Raw genomic sequence first — 22,409 nt, 5'->3', positions numbered from 1 at the left:
CCTAGTCTTTGTAAATCTTGTCCACATCAATGAACGTTAACTGTAAGAATAATGTAATTGAAATATAATAATCCTAGCAATTTGTCCCCTATCCAACTTCCATACTTTCTATTTTATTTTTATTCCCATCCACTCATCTATTATCCCTTAATAAATTGATCCTTCTTTTTCAATCAATAATCTCTCAAGCTGGGAAAGATTAAAGTAAATATAGGCTCCTTTTATCAAGCTGCGGTAGGCGGTTAATGTGCGGAATACCGCGCGTTCATCCACCTTCCGTGTTTGTCGCTAACGCCTCCATTGATGAGGCGTTAGTTTTTTGGTGTGCCACGGGGGTTAGAGTGTGATGAAATGTCCGACGCGCTAACCCCCATAGTGCACCTTGATAAAAAGAGCCCATGGAGTTCATTGTTACCACACATTTACATGGAAACTGTAGGAAGAAAACTCCTCCTAACACAGTTACCTTGTCTTTCAGTTTCAAGAACTCTTTACGATACAGCTGTTTTGTTTTAGCCACATCCCAAAAAATCCAGACTGGATGACCACAAAACTGAACAATTTTTTTCTGAAAATATAAATTTCAATATATTAATTTGTTCCTGTTCAGCTGGCAAGGTAACCTTGAAGGATAGCTTCTGAGGCAATTTCTTCCTAAGAGGATTCTAAAAAGTTAGTCAAGTTTAGGGATTTGAAATTGACATCCTTTGTTAAACCACCACCAACTGTCCCCAGGTTGAGGTACAAAAACATAACGACATTCATAAATCTTCATATCTGCCACATTTTCAAATTGCAATATCTCCTTCAAATATCTATACAGCATCACCTCTGGAGACAGAAGATGACAAATAGATGGAAGGCCTGGATGTTGGCTTCATTATTGCTCTTGTAAAATAAAAGTTGAAGATAAGAAGGCCAGTGTAGGTGGTAGAGAATAATACTTAAAGTAGATTTGGGGTATGCTTGAGACATCTGAAGTATGATGTTGAGAATAAATTTGAGAGGTGAAACAAAACATAATAGGGACTTGGAGCTGATGATGGATTCCTTGTAAGAATTTCTATATATGGCTACCTAAAGAAGAAGAATCTGAACTTGGGGCTAGATTCACTAACGGCATGGATCAGATACGCTCCGTGAGGGATCTAATGCGATCCATGTTCGGGGGGGCTGATATACGAATTGCCCTCATGCAAATGAGGGCGATTGGAATCACGACACATGCGCAGAAGAGCAGCAACTTTTTTATTTTTTTTTTTAACTTAGTCCAGCGAGCCTGTGGTTTTAACCTGGTTAAAACCACAGGCTTGCACTGTGGGGGAAGGCCAGCGTAGCGCTTGGGGCGGAGAGCTGAAGAGTCTAAGGCAGGGATCAGGAGAGGAGATTTGGGGCAGAGCAGACCTGCAGGAGAAAATCGCAGCAGAGAGCAGGACAGTTGGGATAGACAGCAGGCAGAGAGCAGGTGTTGGCAGTCGGAAAGCAGTGAATGACTGGTCCCCAGCAGTCGCTTGTTTGTGATTGGCCAGCCCAGTCAGTGTTGCAGGGTTTTTGTTGGTGAATCGCTGCCTGCCTAAATTTCAATGCGCGGATCAGAGGATGATCGGCACAGAGGTTAGTAAATCGGGTTGGAGGGAAATCGGGTCGCAAAGGGGACGCAAACCGATTGGTACACTATCGGCTTGCTTAGTGAATCTAGCCCTAGGTAGACTAGATAAGCCAGTGTAGTCTATATCTGCTGCCATTTAATATTACTATGGAAGGACAAAAGAATAAATAAGCTGAGATAAGATTAAAATATCTAATAAATATCTAATAACTTAGGTGCTACTTGGTAGGATACCAGTATTCTACTCCTCGATTAGGCTTTTGTTTTTTTGAGGTTAAGGACCTTGGTTTATTAGAAGTGGTTTTCACAACCCCCAGGAAATAAATGTCAAAACACAACAGCAGGAGGGTATAAATGGGATTTTGGGTATGCTTGCTGGTTTCAGAGAGGCGCATAATTGTTGCATATCACTGTGTATTCATGTTATATTTGCTGTATAGTGCTTTCTTACTATATGCGCATCCAATATTCACGATTTTGTATATCTACGGGTGCGCAAATTATGACCACTGTATTCTATTTGCACTGCCGTGTTTGCATATTTGTGGATGTGCACATTTAAAAATAGGCCTCTTTCACTTCTGAAAATGGCCAGCGAGCATCCAGGGAGTGAAAGAAACATGCATGCTTCAACCTAACCTGTTTTTCCTATATGATCCATTATTCACTTTCCACGGTTCTGAAGAACCATATGTATGACTGGAAGCTAACATCTATTTTCCCATAGATGCATTGTTTCATTATTCATGAATTTGCAATTTGCAAAGATTTTTGGGAACCATACTGCTGAGAATAGCGAGAACACACTAACTTTTATAATAGGGAGAACATGATTCTAATTGTGACTTAATAAATTAAAACTTTCCTGTTTTTTTTTGTTTGTTTTCAGATAAGCTTAGAAGAAGCATGCCTAACCTAGCCCGAATGCCAAGTATTAGTAACAGCAACAATGCACAAGTACCTCCCGTAACTGTGCGAAATAGCCAGAGCTTTGATTCCAGTCTTCAGGGGGTTGGTAATGGAATATCAAGACTCCAGTCTAGCAGTAAGTATTCCGTTCTGTCACTGTTCCCCTCTAATAAGAGGAATTGAAAAGCCATCTTTGATCTGAGAATGACTCTGGGAGTTTCTGTGCATTGCATGAAACAGAGGTTTAATTTTGCTCTTCTCTTGACAGCACTCTTCCCTCCTGGACTCATACTCTAACAAATTTTTGAGCTTTGTAAGTGGCCAGATATCTAGAGTATTACAGCTGAGTCAGCTTGGGGAACATTTTGAATTTGTAGAGATTTCATTCCTAGGATTTTAAACACATTTCTCAACTACCAGGCATTTTCTCAGATTTTTTTTTTTTTGTAACCTGTTGCACACATAGCTGTTCTGCTGGTAAGACAAAAATTTGAGACCTTTACCTTTTCATATCAAAGGCCACTGTTTCTTTGTTTTAAATCACATATTCCATGCCAAAAACGATTGACATCACTCCCTGAATTTTTGTTTATATCCTATTGGTATTTGTAATTATTTTTTAAATACATATAATATATGAAATATAATATATAATATGAAACTGCATAATATGACTCGTGTATATATAACTTGTATAATATGAAATTGCAGCTATAAATGCACTTGAGCAGAATCATTCTTACAAATTTAAACAGACAGCAGACTTTGTACTCTTGACAATAATGGAAGCACCACAAACATGAAGGTGACAGATAAATTACAACTGAGGATATAACTTTGATGCAACACGATTCGATAAAAATATGACTGAATGTAAGGTAGGTTCAGCTCAGTAGGAGCCTAACATAACCCCCCTTGAAAGCGGTTTTTACTGCAGGCTGGCTCTGCATTGCTCCCGACACTATGGGTGGGGCCTTATGCTCATGGGATGGATTGGCCCATGTGCCTAAGGCTCTGCCTATAGGAGGGGCCTAAGGCAATTGGGCCAATTCCAGTTGGCCCAGTTGCCTAAGGCCCCTCCTATGGGCAGGCCTTAGGTGACTGAGCCAATCAGGCCCTAGGCCCCTCCCTGGTGCATCCCACAATGCACCAGGAAAGGGCAGGCCCGCCATTCTGAGAATGGCGGGCTGGCAATGTTGAAGGTTAGTGTGTGTAGGGGGGGTGTCCAGGGTGGTGGTGGGGTTGTTCGGGGGTGGGGGCCGTCTTCGGCAGGAGGGCCTGTGATCCCTCCTGCTGGTGTTGCGGGGAGGGGGTTCCAGGGTTGTGCCTTGGCAGGAGGGTCCACGATCCCTCCTGCTGTTATTCAAGGGGGGGTGTCGGGGGTGCGCCTCGGCAGGAGAGATTAGGCATCTCTCCTGCTGCAATCGTTGCAGGGGGGGGGGGGGAATTCTGTAACCGGTGTTGTTTTTGACGGACGCCGGTTACCGAATCCAGCTTTTAGGTGAAGGATTGGCCCTTCCTTTGCCTAAAAGGTCTTGTTTTGGGGGTTTGGGACTTGGGCGATTTTTGGGTTAGGAATGTGTTTTAATGTTAGATGTTGTGGTGGTCTGGACAATTAAACTGCTGAATGCAAAGATAGGCCTTTCTAAAAAAAAACAAAAAACCCTCATTTTGGACGTTTTTTTTGAGAATGGATATTTCTCTGTGGCTACTTTCAGCGATTAGGGGCTTAGACCAAAAGGGGACATACACATTTTTTTTTTTTATTATTATGCCCCTCCACGTGTTTAATTTATAAAGATTTAATGATTACATTAAGTTAATAATATTATAAAGATTTAATGATTACATTAAGTTAATAATATTATAAAGATTTAATGATTAACTACTTGTGTCTGTCTGCTTTTGCATTCTGTTGGGTGCTGTGTGTGTATGATGAGGTTTGAATGGTGAGTGATGTAGACATGAGAGAGGCGTGTGAATGTAATGCTTAGGTGAGGGAAAGGAAAGAGCACCGGCAAATATTTTAGGCTAAAGCCACTCTGTAATACTATACTGAAAACAGCACTTTCCCCTTAAAAGTGTTTGCAACAGTAGTTTCCCATAGAATATGTCTGGTTTATTCCTATTTCCTTCTGATGGCATGATGAAATAACATGATCTGGGTGGTGGTGGTGCTTGGTTGGTTTCCTGTTTTTGCTCTGAAAATGTCAACTCCCATTACACTCAATAGGAATGATTTAAGTGCTCATATAATCTGAGGCAGGCATAAATGCATCTGGGTCTCGGGGCACTAGTTTGTCAAAATATGGACTTAGATTTTAAGTTTAATTACTATATTTTCACCCATATACCGCGCACCGGTGTAAAACGTGCACACGGGTATAGCGCGCGGGGAACAGAAATTTATGTAAAAAAATTTTACTATAGCGCGCACACACGTATACCGTGCATGCTGCCCCGACTCCTTTCCAAAGGACCGCTCGCACCCCCACAGCCTCCCCCCCTCCCCCTCCCGCATGGAGAAGCTGCCTACCGTTGTTTCCGGATGCCAGTGAGCCCAGCTGCTTCCTCTGCCGGCAGTCCTGCCCCTTCTCTGAGCCCTGCGCTGCGCTGCTTCCTCTTCTGGCAGTCCCTCCCTGTTCTCTGATGTCAGAGAAAGGGCGGGACCGCCGGAAGAGGAAGCAGCGCAGGGCTCAGAGAAGGGGCAGGACTGCCGGCAGAGGAAGCAGCTGGGCTCACTGGCATCCGGAAACAACGGTAGGTAGCTTCTCCATGCAGGAGGGGGAGGGGGGAGGCTGTGGGGGTGCGAGTGGTCCTTCGGGGTGGGGGTTCGGGGTGATGAATCGGACGTCAGGGGGGGGGAACTATGTAAAAAAAATTTGTACAACGCGCATGGTTGTGCACGGTTTGTAAAATCGTGTATAACGTGCGTGTTATATGCGTGAAAATACAGTACTTTTCTGTTTCAAATCTAAGCTCTAGGCTGGGGCACCATGGGGGGTTTTCATGCCTGCAACACCTTATATTAGTGTAGGGCAGGGGTTCTCTACCCAGTCTGGTTTTCAGGATACCTACAATGAGATAAGTTTGCATTCCCTGCTTCCATTATATGCAAATCTCTCTCGTGCATTTTTATCGTGGATATCCTGAAAACCTGACTAGCTGAATGTGTCTTGAGGACTGGGTTGAGAACTTCATTTTGAAATTACCTAAGTGACTTATAAATAAGATAGTGCTTGCGAATCTAGCTCAAACAGGTTCATTGAAAAGTGTAGTTACTTACCTGTAACGTAGGTTCTCCGTGGACAGCAGGATTAGTCAGCCCTGCATATTCTAGGTAAGTCTGCCTGAGGACTGTGGCAATGGAAGGTAAATTGACTTGTCCAAAGTCAGAAGGAATATGTCAGTGGCAGCAGGATTTGACCCATAGCTTACCTGGTTCTCTACTGCTCTAACCACTAGGCAATTGCTTGATGGAGTATGTGAAGGGTGAACATTCCCTTGGATGATTATCTGTATGTTGTTTACAAATTTGATAAACTACCTTTTTTTAATGCAGCAAAATGTTACAGAATAAATATAGCGGGGAAAGGGAAGAAGGTGGCAAGCCTCGAAGCAAAGCCAAATTAACAGTAAAAGAGGCACTGGAAATGTCAAATCCAACCTGTAGTGATAAATGCTTTATTGACAGTTTCTACCAATGATTAATCCATTAAATGATAAAACTTACAAAGTCCCGCACACTAAATATAAAAATAGATAAAAGAGAAAATTAACAAAAAGTGATAGTAATTTTTTCTGCCTGTACCTAAGAGACTGTGTACAAAATCATAAATCTTGCTACAAATACTTAATAGATGGTTCCATGTCTGGTACGAGTATAGATAAGTTTATTGAAAGCAAGGGTTCAGCACCCTTCGTATACACTAGGGCAGGGGTGCCCAATACGTCGATCGCGATCGACCAGTAGCTCATGAAGGCAACGTGAGTCGATCGCGGAGCCCATCCCGGGCTTCGTGATAGACTCGTGTTGCCGTCCTGATCTATGGGCCAATCAGCCTTCCTCTCCAGTGTTCTCCCTAGGGCCTTTTAGCTGGGCGGTCCGCCCAGCTCTCATCTGCCACTGCTGAACATTAAACCCCCCCCAAAAAAAAAACCGGCTTGGAGATTTCAGCCCGTAGCGAACTTATGCTCCGGGCTCTCAACATGTGCGTGCCGGCTTCTCTTCTCTTCCCTCCGAAACCGGAAGTTATGTCCGGGGGGGGGGTGAGAAGGGAAGCCGGCACGCACATGTTGAGAGCCCTGAAGCAAGCGTTCGCTACGGGCTAATGCGGGAGACAGGTTAGTGAAGCATTCGTTCTTCTTCCTGCCGGGTCCTGCCTACTTTCTGTTTCCGCGAAGGCAGGACCAGGCAGCATTTCCCCCAATAGGTTGATCACGATCTTGGGCTGATCAGCCTTCCTCTTCCCGACGGCAGAATTGATGTTTGGGAGAGGAATGCTGGTTGGCCGAAGCAGGGAGAGCTTGGGGCCTGTTATTGGTAGCGTTTGGTTCCTGGTCCCCGAAGGCAATGGCAGTGGCAGTGGCTTGGGGGAGGGCAGGGAGAAAGAAAGAAAAAGGGCAGGCAGGGAGACAGAAGGAAAGAAGAGAAACAGAAAAAAAAGAAAGAGAGGCAGAGAGGAAAAAAGGGCAGGGAAGAGGAAGGAAAAGTTGGGGGAAGGAATGAGGTCTGGAGGAGAGGAAGCATACAGGCTAAAAGAAGGGAAGAAAGATTGTATGCACAGTCAGAAGAAGAAAGTGCAACCAGAGACTCATGAAATCACCAAACAAGGTAGGAAAAATGATTTTATTTTAAATTTAGTGATCAAAATGTGTCTGAATTTATATCTGCTGTCTATATTTTACACTAAGGTCCCCTTTTACTAAACCGCAATAGAGGTTTTTAGCGCAGGGAGCCTATGAGTGTCGAGAGCAGCGGGGGGCATTCAGCGCAGCTCCCTGCGCTTAAAACTGCTATTGTGGTTTAGTAAAAAGGGAGGGGGGTATATTTGTCTATTTTTGTTTGGTTGTTACTGAGGTGATAGTGCTTAGAGTCATCTGCTTTGACCTCTTTGAAAAACCCTGGAATAGGAATGATAATTAACATTTTCTATGCGTACAGTGTGCTTTGTGGTTTTTTTAAATTTTATTGTTGGTAGATCATTTTGACTTGGTCATTTAAAAAGTAGCTCGCAAGCCCAAAAAGTGTGGGCACCCCTGCACTAGGGTTCGCTGCTCAGACCTCGGGGCACACACCTAGCCAGTCAGGTTTTCGGGATATACACCATGAATATGCATGAGAGAAAAATGCATGCAGTGGAGGCAGTTCATGCAGATCTCCCGCATGCATATTCATGGCAGATTTCCTGAAAACCTGACTGGCTGGGTGTGTCCCGAGGACTGAGTTGAGAACCCCTGCTATATATACTCGTGTCTTGCAGAACCCAGACAATAATGTACTTGCTGAACTCCTCAGGCTTAATATTCTTTCTACTTGATTTTTGAATTGGAGTTGGAAGAGTAGCCTAATGATTAGGGCTGAGAACCTGGGGAACTGGGTTTGATTCCTACTGTACTCCTTGTGACCCTGGGATAAGTCACTTAACATTATATTGCCCCAGAACGTAGCTTGTGAGCCCACTAGGGACAGAAAACAGTACCTGCATATATTTGTTTGTACCCACTGAAAAAGCAGTATATAAAATCTGACTCCTTTACCCTATCCCTTCTGACTTGGCAGTATTATTTATTTATTTAAAAGATTTCTAACTTGCTTAAATCTAAGCGGTTTACAAAATAATTATCAAATAAAACAAACTCATCTGCACAATATTCGCTATGCAGACAAACTGGGAAAATCCCTTCTCTTCAGAATCACAGGTCTTTGGAACGACCTTACTACCCAGCTGCGGAACCTGGGCTCCCTCCAATTATTTCGCAAGCAACTGAAAACCTGGCTTTTCACTAAAATGTAATTCTATTCCCCCTTACTCTTCTCTTCTATATATAAGTTCATGCAAACCTTTTTTTTCCTTCTCTTCCTATATTTTAAGTTCTTGTAAACCGTGCCGAGCTCCACATCCGTAGAGATGATGTGGTATATAAACTTAAGGTTTAGTTTAGTTAGAAATGCACATAATTAGTATCCCAGCCTACTCAATTAAAATCTCAATAAACAAAGTTGTTTTCAAAACCTTCTTAAATTTCTGGATATCAGAAAGTAACCTCAAAGGTCCTTCTTCTCAATGGGATATTTTCTTAAGACTTTATTTTCTCTTATTCTTCCTTTTTTACTTAGTAGGTAACTTCTGGAAACCTCTTCAGTTTATTTTATGCTCATGTTCAGTGCCATCTACTGGTGAAATATAATTATTACTCTTAATTTGCTTTTTCCCAGTTACCAGAGAACACAATTCTTAGTTTAGAGTAGGAACAAAGTTTGCCCTCCATTTTAAAATTTAAAATATAGGCCTTATATAGAGAGACACATTCTGTTACAAATTCCACGTTCCTAGCAAATTTGATGTATCATCTACACAAGTTTATAAACTGCTGCTTTAAACTTCATTAATAGGAAGCCGTTACATGGAGTACATTCCCCGCTCCGTATTTACGAGGGTTAGGCGTACAGCCCCCTCATGAATAAGGAAAATTAGTGAATAACTTTAGGGATGACTCTGAACCACTTCTGCCTCTCGGAGCTTTCCACACCTTACTTTTAAAGCCTGGTGGTGTAGCAGTGAAGTGGAGCAGGAGCGATGTTCTATGCTCCTGCGTCATGCAGATCTGCAAACAAAAATGGCTGCCGTGAGTTCCCACTGCAGTCTCGCAAGAGTGCGAGAACTCAAGGCAGCTATTTTTGTTTATGGCTCTGCACAGGGCAGGAGCATAGAAGATTGCTCCTGCTCCACTTCACTGCTAGACCACCAGGCTTTTAAAGTAAGGTATGGAAAGGTCCAGGAGGTGGGGTGGTTTAGATACTCGTAAATTGAATTAGTGAATCCTAAACCCATGAATATGGTAGGGGGAGTGTATACAGCAAGCAAAATGGTGTCATTCCAGAGAAAAGATGTCATTTGCTGGTGAATCAAGGAAACACAACCAACTTTGAGTCTACATTTAAAAAATAAATTGTGTTTCTCTCCTTAATAGTCTTTATATACAGCAAAATGTTATATAAACATTAAGTATAAACAATAACTCCCCCCCCTTTTTTTTTTTTTTTTTTAGAACACCAGTTTTCAGGAAATGTTTATATATCTTAATCATATAATGACAGTGTACTCTAGATCAGATATATCCATTAAATGATTTTGGATCTTTCACCAGCAGCTATCCCCATATATAGCTAATATCTGTATTGTTAGCAAAAATTGTGGAAAGTTTGTGTTGGTTTTTCCTGTGAATGCTCCAAACCTTTTACCCAGACTTATAAAAAAAACTTCCCTAGATTCAAAATAGAGTAAAACCTTGGTTTATGATCATAATTTGTTCCAGAAGCATGCTTGTAATCTAAAGCACTCGTATATCAAAGCGAATTTCCCCATAGGAAATAATGGAAACTCAGACGATTCGTTCCACAACCCAAAAACTTTAATACAAAATACTATATATACTAGTATTGCAAGACCTCACTCATTTAGAACAGTCACTACACTCCTGCAGTGTCAGAGAGAAGAACCATCAGCTCAATTACGATGATGTGGCGCGTGATACCTATGTGGGATCCCTACGAGGTCATGCCAAGGGTTAGGGTCACTAGGACTTGAATTAGCGGGTCAGTAGAAAGACAATATAATTATTGTACTTTAGGGGTCAGTAGACTTAAGAGGGTGGGTAAATGGTGTGGGCAGACTTGATGGGCTATGGCCCTTATCTGCCGTCATCTTTCTATGTTTCTATGTACTCGTATTGCAAGACTTTGCTTATTTAGAACAGCCACTACACTTGCAGTGTCAGAGAGAGAAGAACCATCGCCTCAGATGTGATGTGTATATACTGTATGTACTTGTATTCCAAGACTTTGCTTGTAGATCAAGTTAAAATTTAATCAAATGTTTTGCTTGTCTTGCAGAACACTTGCAATCCAAGGTTTGACTATATACATGTCTTGACTTATTTTCATAGTATACCTCTTCTGCCAGATTCATGCACAAAATCATATTTTCTCTCAAAGGAGATGGAGTCAAAAGGGTTAGAATTCAAGTAGGCCTGTTCAGAAAGATCTTCAGATGTAAAGATACTAAATACCCCGAATTATTATTTTATTGTAATATTGGTAATAAGTTGTAGCTGTGTATTCTAATGCTTTGGGCATTAGTTGTGGGGAAATGTGAAGAGCAATTCTATAATTTGATTTGCATTTATGTACCACTTGTACATGTCAGAGGAACCACGCGCATAAGTGCACTAGGACTATTCTAGAAGATGCACTTAAGTGCCTTATACCATAATTCTTTAAAGTGCAGAAAATTGCGCACACACATGTGGGCAAGTACCTGATATGCATGCACAATAATGTGTCAATAATTGGCATTTTGACAAGCGATATTGGTGCTAAATAGAATCAACTAGACGTTGCATTGCCTAAATTTAGGTGCAGATCTGCACTTACATTTTACATACGAGTCAAAAAGGAGGCGCGGAAATGGTGGGGTCATGAGAGGATCAGGATGATTTCTTTAAGTTACACGTGCAATTATAAAATAAGGGCCTCTGTGCCTAAGTTTAAGCATGGGAATTTGTGCCATGTTTTCATTGGAGAAAATGGCTATGCCTAAAGTCAGGTACAGTTCCCGGGAGTAAGCCCTGTTCTTTAAGCTCAGCTTATAGAATAGGGCTTTTTTTATGTCAAATTTTTGGCACAACATAAAGAATTCAGTCCTTGGTGTGTAACTCAAAGGGGGCATACACATGAGTGCAGCATGGGAGGGGCATGGGCATATCTCCAATGTAGACACTTAACAGAGGATGTTATGTGCATTCCATGGCACACTTAGGCGTGCCAATTTACACCTGACATTGACCTGGCATAAATGATCATGCCTAAATGTAGGTGAACCGATTCAGGTTTTTCGCTGGTTTTCTATAATGGCATCTTAGTGCCAGTAGTGTTCCGGGGAAGGGGGCAGTCCACCTCGGGTGTAGGGAGCTTGGGGGTACTGGGGTAGTCACAGGTCTGCAGTCCACCTCCGTACAGCCATCGATTCTGCCAGCCCCCACCCCCCACTTTCGTAAACTTTCTGTTCTGGGGCCGATGGCCACATGCAGGCAGCCTGCAAACACGCAATCAATCTACACCTTCCCACTGGAGGGGGGGGGGGGGGTGCTACACTGGGTTCCTGCCCCACCAGGTTTGCCACTTCTTGATGCATAGATGCTGTTAAGAAATTGGTGCTCACTGGATCTCACTGATGTGCCTGACTGGAATTGCTGCTGTAGTTATTTTTCTTGATACTGGGAAACTGTGAGAATAAATATTTTGTTTTAAATTTACCTGTAATAGATAGTGAAGGATGATATTGAGGAGTCCTCAGGTTGCACTTTCTAAGTTGTTTTGAATTATTGTAAAATGTTATGTATGTTATTTTGGAAACCGCTGAGACTCCAGGCGGTATATACTTTTTTTTTAAATAAAATAAATAAATAGTACTGTTTTTAGGAAGAGGGGACACGATGAATGGGTTTTGATCTTTATCATCTTGACTTTTCCATGGTATAAGTTTTTGAGCGATGAAAGTTAGGTTTGTTTATTCATGTCTTAGTATTTTTCCCTCTTTCTGTTCTTTCTGTAGTTCCATCTCCAGGGCAGCTTCAACACAGAGTACACAGCGTGGGCCATTTTCCAGTGCCTGCGAGACAACCTCTCAAAGCCACAGCATACGTGAGCCCAACGGTGCAAGGCAGTACTGGCCTTCCATTGTCCAGCAGCTTACAGTTCAATTCCAGCACAGGAATCCCTTTGCCAAACAAAGCGCCAAACCCTGTGCCGCTTGGGCGCAGTGCTCTTCCTAGACCAGCGCTGACCAGCTTGGGAGGAAGCAGCATACCTCGCAGTAAAATTGCACAGTCACCTCGAAGGTAATGTGGAAAATGCATGCGACCTAACTTATTGTAACGCAACTATGGGATGGCATTCCTTTTATCTTAAGGGGTACCGGCTCTCTTCAATTTTTTCGTAAAACTTTTAAAATTGTTTTGTTGGCTATATATTTGGGAAACCACCCATATTAATATTTTTCCTGGATTTTTCATCTTTTTTTGGATCTTTTTAAAAAATCATTGTTAACCGAGTCGAGCTCCTTATTTAGTTGATGGCTCGGTATACAAAGCAAAGGGCTCCTTTTACAAAGGTGCGCTAGCGTTTTTAGCGCATGCACCGGATTAGCGCGCACTATAGTGCGCTATCAGAAAAACTACCGCCTGCTCAAGAGGAGGCGGTAGCGGCTAGCGTGCCTATTCCGCATGTTAAGGCCCTAATGCACCTTTGTAAAAGGAGTCCTAAGTTTTAGTTTAGACTTGTAAAAACTCTTCATTCTCTTACACATTTTTCATATTCTGCTGTCTAAAAATACAATTAACACAATAGGTCTTCACTAATCTACACGTGTTCTATGCTTTCAACTCGAAGGAATAGTTAATAGAAATGTTGTGTAAGTAAGTAAAAATAAGACAGCAGTCTTAATTACATAAGTCTTGGACCCTGCTATAGAAAAAAAGGTTAGTTTGATTTCAGCTATTTCCACTAAGAAGGGCCAATCACAGTAGTTGAGCCAATTTAAATACTCTTGTATGAAGCAGAGCTGTCAATATACCAAACCTTTGACCCCGATTCCTCTCTTTTTCTATTATCTGACTGACTCCTGTAGATAATAGGATTTAAAATTTATGTTCTGGATCTAAAGTACTGATAAATATAACATATTTATCAGTACTTTAGAACCAGGGCAAATTTATATGTAGAAAATGATAAATTTACCATATATTATAATGTTGAAAGTTTCTGTTTTGAAGCTGGCATTGATAACATTTTTAACGACTCTGACTCCACCCAAAATTGCTTCCGACTCTTAACTTCCAAGCCTTGGTATGAAGAATCTACCTATTTCTTTTAAAGTGGAAACAATTTAGCCACATTTTTGGCCACCACCACACACTGAGTAAAAGACTTCAACATGATATCCATGATGACACTAGAATCTTTTCCTGTATGGTGACTCCTTATAATTTTAGTTATTCTTCCTAATGTGCCCAGACTTCCAGTTTACCAAGGCCGGGTTGGGCCCATGTGCCTAAGGCCCCACCCACAGGAGGAACCTAAGGCTCCCGGGCCTATTCTGATTGGCCCAGGCACCTCAGGCCCCACCTGTGTGTGGTGTTTCAGCTGCCTGGGCCAATCTGGACCCATTGTGGAGCTGGCTGGCCTGCCAGGCGGGCTTGGCACCCGTCTGTCCGGCCAACGATTTCAGGTACGGGGAAGGGGGGTGGGGGTGGGCAGGGGTCGGGGGGTCGGTTGGGGGGGGCGATCGGGGGTTCGGGGGGGGGGGCGGTTGTTGGGGGAGGGGAGTTGTGCAGAGGGCAGGAGGGCCTGGGATCCCTCCTGCCCGTATTGTAGTGGGGGGTGGGGGGTCGCCGGGGCCAGGAGAGCTTGGGCTCCCTCTTGCCCCTATGTCGTCAGAGGGTGCCGCGGGTGCCCGGGGCAGGGGGGCTTGGGTTCCCTCCTGCCCCTATTTTTGTGTGTGTGGGGGGGGGGGTTTGGGGGGATTCTGTAACCGGTGTTGTTTTATATATATATATATATATATATATATATATATACACATATACACACTGGTCCCAGTACAGATTGTTTCTGCACTGTACTATTTATCTTCCGTCATTGAGAAAATTGGAAACTTTACTCTTTTCTATCTTTTAATCAGTTCTTATTCCATAAGAGAACATTTTCTCCTATTCCATGGCTTTTTGATTTTCTCAGGAGCCTGATGAAGGAATTTGTCGAGCTTTTTTTTTTTTTTTTTTAATAAATCTTTATTCATTTTTTAAATTCACAATAAGTGTAATACAATCATTTTATACTTTAATATCACTTAATATATAATCAAATTCTAACTCGCATCAATTATCCCCCTTCCCTTATACCCAACAATTAATTATAAGCATAAAAAATCATAAAATATTCCAACCCCCGTACCCCACCCTGAACATGTATGAACAAAAGGGAATATTTATTCTATGCAGTAATTTCAATCTTTACAGTATCTTGTTAATGGCTCCCAAATAACCTGAAATTTCTTAAAATTCCCCTACTGCATGGCAATTACCCTTTCCATTTTGAATATGTGACATAAAGAGTTCCACCAAAAGCTATAATTCAACCTATCCCAATTTTTCCAATTATTTGTAATCTGTTGTATGGCAACCCCTGTCATAATGAGTAAAAGCTTATTATTATTAGAGGATATTTGGCTTTTAACCCTCATTGACATGCCAAACAATACGGTGTCATAGGATAATGCCACCGGATTATCTAAAAAACTATTTATTTGACCCCCATATTGATTTCCAAAAAGCAAGTATCAATGGACAATAGAATAACAAATGATCTAATGTCCCAGCTTCAAGATGACTGTGCCAGCATCTGTTAGATTTAGAGCTATCTAACTTCTGTAAACAAACCGTCAAGAGCTTTCTGATAATTTAGATAACTACATTAATTAGCTCACCTTTATCCACATGCAAAGAAATGAAGCAAATTAGTGAGGCAAGATTTCCCTTGGCTGTATCTACAGTATGTTGACTCTCTCGTTAAACCATGTTTATTTATGTGTTCAGTAATGTTGTTTTTTAAATAATTTTAACCATTTTGTGTGGCACTGGCAGGCTTAAACCAGTCTGTAGTTTCCTGGATTGCCCTTGGAACTTTTTTTTTTAAATTGACATTATATTGGTCATCTTCAGGTACCAAGGACAATTTTAATAACAGTTTACAGATTATCAATAGTAGATCTGCAGTCTCATTTTTGAGTTCTTTCTGTACCCAGTAGAGTATACCATACACTCCTTGTGATTTGCTGCTCTTTAATTTGATGATTTGGCTTATTATATCTTACAGGTTCACTAAGATTTCTTTCAGCTTCTTTTTTTTTTTTTTAGTTCAATAAATTTTATTATACAATACTTATAGATACAACCAAGTCATAACAGATTTACATTATACATAGGAACCAACAATCGTCCTATACAATAACAGTTTTATATAATACATCAGAAAAAAAGTATTAATTAACACAATTAAAACAAAGCACAAATAAAGGTAGCTTACTAGCAACTACCAATAGATAATAACAATAATCAACATATAATTAACAGCATGGATGTGCATTAATAAATTTCAACAAAATAAATCTATATTTTATGAGAGGTTTCCATATCTTACGATATTCCATATCTTACGATATTCAACGGACAGAATCCCTAATCCCCCTTCTTCCTCTTCTCTCACCCCTCCCACCAACGAACTGAACTCTCCCTTTACTCCTTCTTATTGTTCTCTCCCAACCTGCTAACTCCAATGACTTGTACAACCCCTTCATACTTGCCTCAACGACTTCGTGGCTTGTAAATCCGATTAATTGTAATTCTTGTAAATCTGTTTAATGTGAACCGCCTAGAACTCCCTGGGTATGGCGGTATACAAAAATAAAGTTTATTATTATTGTTATGTGTGCAAACTACCTCTTTTTTTCAGCAAAAGCCCTTTCAAATTTAGCTATGAGACATACAGAATTCCACCAAGTCATATACAGTAAAACTATGGATTGCAAGGAACTTGGTTTGCAAGTGTTTTGCAAGACAAACAAAACATTTTATTAAATTTTAACTTGATATACAAGCAATGTCTTGCAATACAAGTACATGTAGTATACACATCACAACTGAGCCAATAGTTCTTCTCTGACACTACAAAAGTGTAGTGACCGTTCTAAACGAGCAAAGTCTTGCGATACGAGCACATACACGCGTCATATCATCACAATTGAGCCAATGGTTCTTCTCTCTCTGAGGCTGCAGGAGTATAGTGACTGTTCTAAATGAGCGAGGTCTTGCAATACAAGTACGTATAGTATTTTGTATTAAAGTTTTTGGGTTGTGGAACGAATCGTCTGAGTTTCCATTATTTCCTATGGGGAAATTTGCTTTGATATATGAGTGCTTTGGATTGCAAACATGCTTCTGGAACAAATTATGCTCACAAACCAAGGTTTTACTGTACTCTATCCTCGTAAAATCTTTCCAATGGCTAAGAATTGTTTTTATTGCTAAATTTAGTAATATTTGCAATAATTTAGCCAGCTCATCTGTGATTGGGGCCTTTAGACCTATTCTGCCCAGCAGAATAACATTTATGGTTAGTTGTTCCTGAATGTCAACAAACAAACAAATGGACTCCCAAACTTGTTTCCAAAAGTACTGTAAATGTTCACATTGGAAAAGAGAGTGAACTAAAGTACCTCTGTCTTTGCCACAGGACCAGCATTTATTTGATTCATTCATTTTGATTTTGCTGAATTTGTATGGAGTCCATATGGCTTTATGTACAACAAAATACAGTGGTACAGTGGTAGCGCGAGCATAATTTGTTCCAGAAGCATGCTCGCAATCCAAAGTACTCATATAGCAAAGCAAATTTCCCCATAGGCCATAATGGCAACTCGGATGATTCATTCCACCAGACCCCCGAGCTGACATCCGACCTGTCCCCAGGAACCGGCAGTATTTCTCCCTTCGAGACCACCGGCACTGCTCCCACCCTTCACGATCGCCTCCCCCCCCCCCCCCAACTGACCGGCCCTGTCCTTACCTGTGCGCCGCCGGTGTTAAAAAGTGCCTGCCGCCAGTTTTCTGCTGGGCTGCTGCTGGGCCTGGAGCATCTGCACATGCTCAAGGCCTTCTGGATCTCACCCTTTCCGAGATTCTCATGAGATGATCGTGAAGATCACTAAAGATAGCGATTCAATTGCTGATGGCCAATTCTCTGGCTGATTTTGAAATAGCTATTGATTCACTATCTTTTTTGCATGCAAATGATTTTCACCGTGCAAATCATTTGCATGCAAACTCCCCGACTCAATCGCTCAGTGAGCAATTGAGACAGGGCAGAGCCCTGACAGTAGTGATGTCCTGACATTGCTGTCAGGTCTCCTGTCAACCTCCCGCTGAACTCTTATGGCAGGAGGGATGCCTGGTCCCCTCTGCCATCTGATCCCTCCTGCCATCCGGTCCCTCCTCCTCTGGCTGCTCGCAGCCAGCCGAACACCCGGCCCATGCTTAAAAATATGGCAGGCGGTATACCCACTTCCTCCTGCCATCGCACCCGCCCTCAAACAGCAGGTGGGATGCCCACTCCACTCCAGCGGACGCCCCCTCCTATCCTCATCCCACTGCCTGTACCTTGGAAGCAGGAGGGGTGCTCAGTCCCTCCTACTCCTCCAGCCTCCTGCGCTGTAATGCGGGCCATAGGCCCCACCCTGGAGCATCATTTGGCCCCACTGTCAAAAAAGAGGGTTACTTTGTAACCTTCAAAAAAGACAAAATAGTATCCTGTTGGTGCGGACCTCCCATTCAGTGTGTGTATTTGTCCTGCGCGCCAATGGGGCACAATTGTCAGCGCGCGTTTGTCCTGCGCCCTTTTGACGGGTCACCAAAAAGTGTGGGATAATCTATAATTAGAAAACAAAGAATGTAAATTAAAGAGCTAGGCCGGTACTGGACAGACTTGCATGGTCTGTGTCCCATATGTGATGATTTGGTGTAGATTGGACTTGGGAGGGCATCAATACACATGTTTTTATTTATTTTTTTATATTCAATTTTATTGTTAACCGTTGAGATACCTGTAAGATAAACAGCATATCAAAAATAAAGAAACTTGAAATGCCACTAACTTGGAACATGAGGATGCTACAGGCCAGACTTCTGCAAACAGGATGGTTGGATAGGCTGGAGTGAGCTTGGATGGCAACTTCAGCATTTGGAACCTAGGACAATGCCAGGTGGACTTGACCCAGAAATATCAAAGAAGAAACAAGTTAATTTATTCATGTATTTTTAATGGGTATAACTAGTGGGCAGACTGATTGGACCGTTCCGATCTTTATCTGCCGTCATTTACTATGTTTTGTTGGCTTTTTAACTCTGGTGCTCCAAAGCTCTTCGTCCTCTTTATGTTCCTATCATATGTTCCAAATTTACATGCCCAAACGAGGTGTTGCTGAAAAATTGACTCTGAAAATGGGGACTATCCTTTTGGTAGATTGCTTCTACTGTGACAAATTGCAATGAGCTAATCAACACATAGGATTTCACTTAGAAAGTATGCGAGGAAGGGTTAAGGATATACTAATTAAAATTTAAAATTATGTTGACATCCTCTTTGGCTCTGCTTCTGCTCAGTCTTGCATTTTTGTTTTTGGCATGCTCTGTGGCTTCTAAAACCATATTTGCAACCTTCTGGATTAGACAGTTCCCTAAGCTGTTCTGTTACTACACATGCATTATTTACAGTAAAATTTGGGCTTCCAGTGACTGTTCCAATGCATTCAATTGCCACATGTTACAGGGATAATCCCACACTGCTCCTTGTGACCCTGGACAAATCACTTAATCCCCCGTTGCCCCAGGTATGTTAGCTAGAGTATAAGCTCACCCAGGACAGATGGGGAAAATGCTTGAGTACCCAAATGTAAACCACTTATGCTATAAGTGGTATATAAATAAGTAATCACAGAGAGCAGCTCACATAGATTTTATGTAAGCTTTATTAGCCTGGTGGGATATTTGCAACCAAATGTATTGTATTCGGGCTTTTAACCCTTTCAGGACCAAGGGACATATTTGTCCCATAACTTTAAAATCCTATAAATTTTGATTGGGATAGTCTACAGTTCTAAATTTGATATGTACGGATTCCATATGATACTGCCTTTGTGTAAACAAACTGGTTCCGACATTCATTCATTAGCGTCGTTGCTAGATTGACGAGAAGATTCACTTGCCACACTGTCCATAAGCCAGAAGTGTGATTTTTTTAAATAAAAATAATGATATTTCACAAAAAAAAATCAATTTTTTGGCATCTGCAAGCCCTTTTTACCATAAAAATGTCGTCAAAACCACAAAAATTGGCCTACGATCCTTATGGTCCTGAAAGGGTTAAAGCCCTGATGGTGATGAATCCTCTGTACTGCTTTCTATGTCATTTTACATTGCATGGAATATATATTTTTATGGATCATAATAGCATATCTGTGTGTCAAAAATAGATACTAAACATAAGTTTAGAACATGACGCTAAGATCCATAATAATTGTACACAAAAATAAAAGGATGTTTTTACGCACACATGCACTCTTACACACACGTCAGGCTGCTTCCTCTCCCCTCTGTAGTCCGGTGCCCAACTGTTCTTTGAGCCGTGCGGTACGGTGTAGTCCAGTGATTTTTAAACCTTTTCACACCCGTGGACCGGCAGAAATAAAAGAATTATTTTGTGGACCGGCAAACTACTAGGACTAAAATTTAAAAGCCCCATCTTCGCGAGCTCGGTCACCTCAGTAACTATAGAAAAATAGACAAATATAGTGCAAAATATAGACAGCCGATATAAATTCTCAAAACTGACACGTTTTGGTCACTAAATTGAAAATAAAATCATTTTTCCTACCTTTGCTGTCTGGTGATTTCATGAGTCTCTGGTTGCGTTTCCTTCTGTCTGTATCCTTTCTTTCATTTCCTTCTTTCTGCACTCAGGCCCAAGAATTGTTCCTTTCTATTCCCTCCCTCTTTCCTTCCTATGTCCTTAGTGCCCCCGGTGCCTCCTTTCCTTGTCTTTAGTGCCCCCGGTGCCTCCTTCCCATGTCCTTAGTGCCCTTAGTGCTTCCTTCCCATGTCTTTAGTGCCCCCAGTGCCTCCTTCCCAAGTCCTTAGTGCCCCTTCCTATGTCTTTAGTGTCCCCAGTGCCTCCTTCCCATGTCCTTTGTGCCCCTTACTGTCTTTAGTGCCACCAGTGCCTCCTTCCTATGTCCCTCTAACTGCCTTCCACGCTTTGTCCCACCCCCACTGTCCCACTGCCCGAAGCCAGCTTGCCTGCCTGTCTACCTCTCTCCCTCCCTGGCCAAAACCAACCTGCTTGCCTGCCTACCTCCTTCCCTCCCTGTCGCACAAAAAAAAAGCATCCCTCCTTCCTTTCCCCTGCTCTTACCGCCCTGCTGCTGCTGCTAAAGCCGACAGGAAGTCTTCTTTCCGACATCAATTCTGACTTGGGAGAGGACGTTCTGGGCTAACCAGGCAGCGATTGGCTGGCCCAGAACGTCTTCTCCGACGTCAGAATTGACATCGGAAAGAAAACTTCCTGTCGGCTTTAGCAGCAGCAGCAGGATGGTAAGAGCAGGGGACCGGGGGAAAGGAAGGAGGGAGGCTTTTTTTTTTGCGTGATAGGTAGGGACAGGAAATGATCGCCTGTCCTGTTGTCCCCGAGCACAGCTTCGGGACATTGTCCCGAAGCTGTGTGTGGAGACAACGGGACCTATGGTCACCTTAATCTTGCCGGCCCTGCACGGACCGGCAGAAATTTCCTGCGGACCGGCACCGGTCCACGGACCGGCGGTTGAAGAACAGTGGTGTAGTCTACTCAGGCTCCCAATGTGATAGTATAGCAGATAGTAATCTAAATATCTGGAATTCAGCATTCCATCCTACAATAAATGCATTTCACACGTCTAAATAAAGGTTCACCTTGTACTTAAATATTGTTTGAGTGCTTTTCACCATGTCAACATATTAAGCAAACAGAAATGCAAATAAAATGAAATGAGGCATGGAAAATAGAGGGAAACATTGAAATGTTCAGCAGTAAAGTAAAAAAAAAAAAAAAAAAAGTCAAGTCTTTTTAATGAAAAGAAATCCCCCAAATCACTAGAGGTGTTCAAGCTGGTAATCTAAGAACATAAGTTGCCTCCGCTGAGGCAGACCATAGGTCCATCCTGCCCAGCGGTCCGCTCCCGCGGTGGCCCATTAGGCCCATTGCCTGAACAATGGTCTATACCTATCTATACCCCTCAATCCCTTTTTCTTCTAGGAATCTATCCAAACCTTCTTTGAAACCATTTAATGTTTTCTTGTCCACAACAGCCTCTGGAAGCGCGTTCCATGTATCCACCACCCTCTGAGTGAAAAAGAACTTCCTAGCGTTTGTTCTAAACCTGTCCCCTTTCAATTTCTCCGAGTGCCCCCTTGTACTTGTGGTGCCCCTTAATTTGAAAAATCTGTCCCTGTCTACTTTTTCTATGCCCTTCAGGATCTTGAAGGTTTCTATCATGTCTCCAGGGAGAAAAGTCCCAACTGCTTCAATCTTTCGGTGTATGGGAGATTTTCCATTCCCTTTATCGGTTTAGTTGCTCTTCTTTGTACTCCCTCAAGTACCGCCATGTCTTTCTTGAGATACGGTGACCAGTACTGGACACAGTACTCCAAATGCGGCCGTACCATTGCATGATACAGCGGCATGATGACTTCCTTCATCCTGGTCGTAATACCCTTCTTAATGATACCCAACATTCTGTTTGCTTTCCTTGAGGCCGTGGCGCATTGCGCCGATGCCTTCAGTGTTGCGTCTACCATCACTCCCAGGTCTCTCTCCAGGTTACTAACCTCTAGTGGTGTTCCCCCCCATTTTGTATGTGAACATCGGGTTCTTTTTTCCCACGTGCATGACCTTGCATTTCCCCACGTTGAAGCTCATCTGCCATTTTTCGGCCCACTTTTCCAGCTGCGTTAGATCCTTTTGGAG

At 42.2% G+C, this 22,409-nt stretch overlaps 1 protein-coding gene across 5 annotated transcripts in view; it reads left to right on the top strand.

Moving 5' to 3' along the window:
• Positions 1 to 22,409, top strand: part of SLAIN1 (SLAIN motif family member 1) — a 143,934-nt gene that overhangs the window by 114,203 nt on the left and 7,322 nt on the right. For all 5 annotated transcript variants that reach the window (XM_033947554.1, XM_033947553.1, XM_033947556.1 and 2 more), the window contains 2 exons: positions 2,499 to 2,654; positions 12,355 to 12,640. In XM_033947554.1, coding sequence (XP_033803445.1) covers positions 2,499 to 2,654; positions 12,355 to 12,640 — 442 coding nt within the window. The remainder of the gene's footprint in view (positions 1 to 2,498; positions 2,655 to 12,354; positions 12,641 to 22,409) is intronic.

The sequence above is a fragment of the Geotrypetes seraphini genome, chromosome 6 (genome assembly GCF_902459505.1).
Source record: "Geotrypetes seraphini chromosome 6, aGeoSer1.1, whole genome shotgun sequence".
NCBI lineage: Eukaryota > Metazoa > Chordata > Amphibia > Gymnophiona > Dermophiidae > Geotrypetes > Geotrypetes seraphini.
This window is presented reverse-complemented; position numbering and strand designations above follow the sequence as displayed.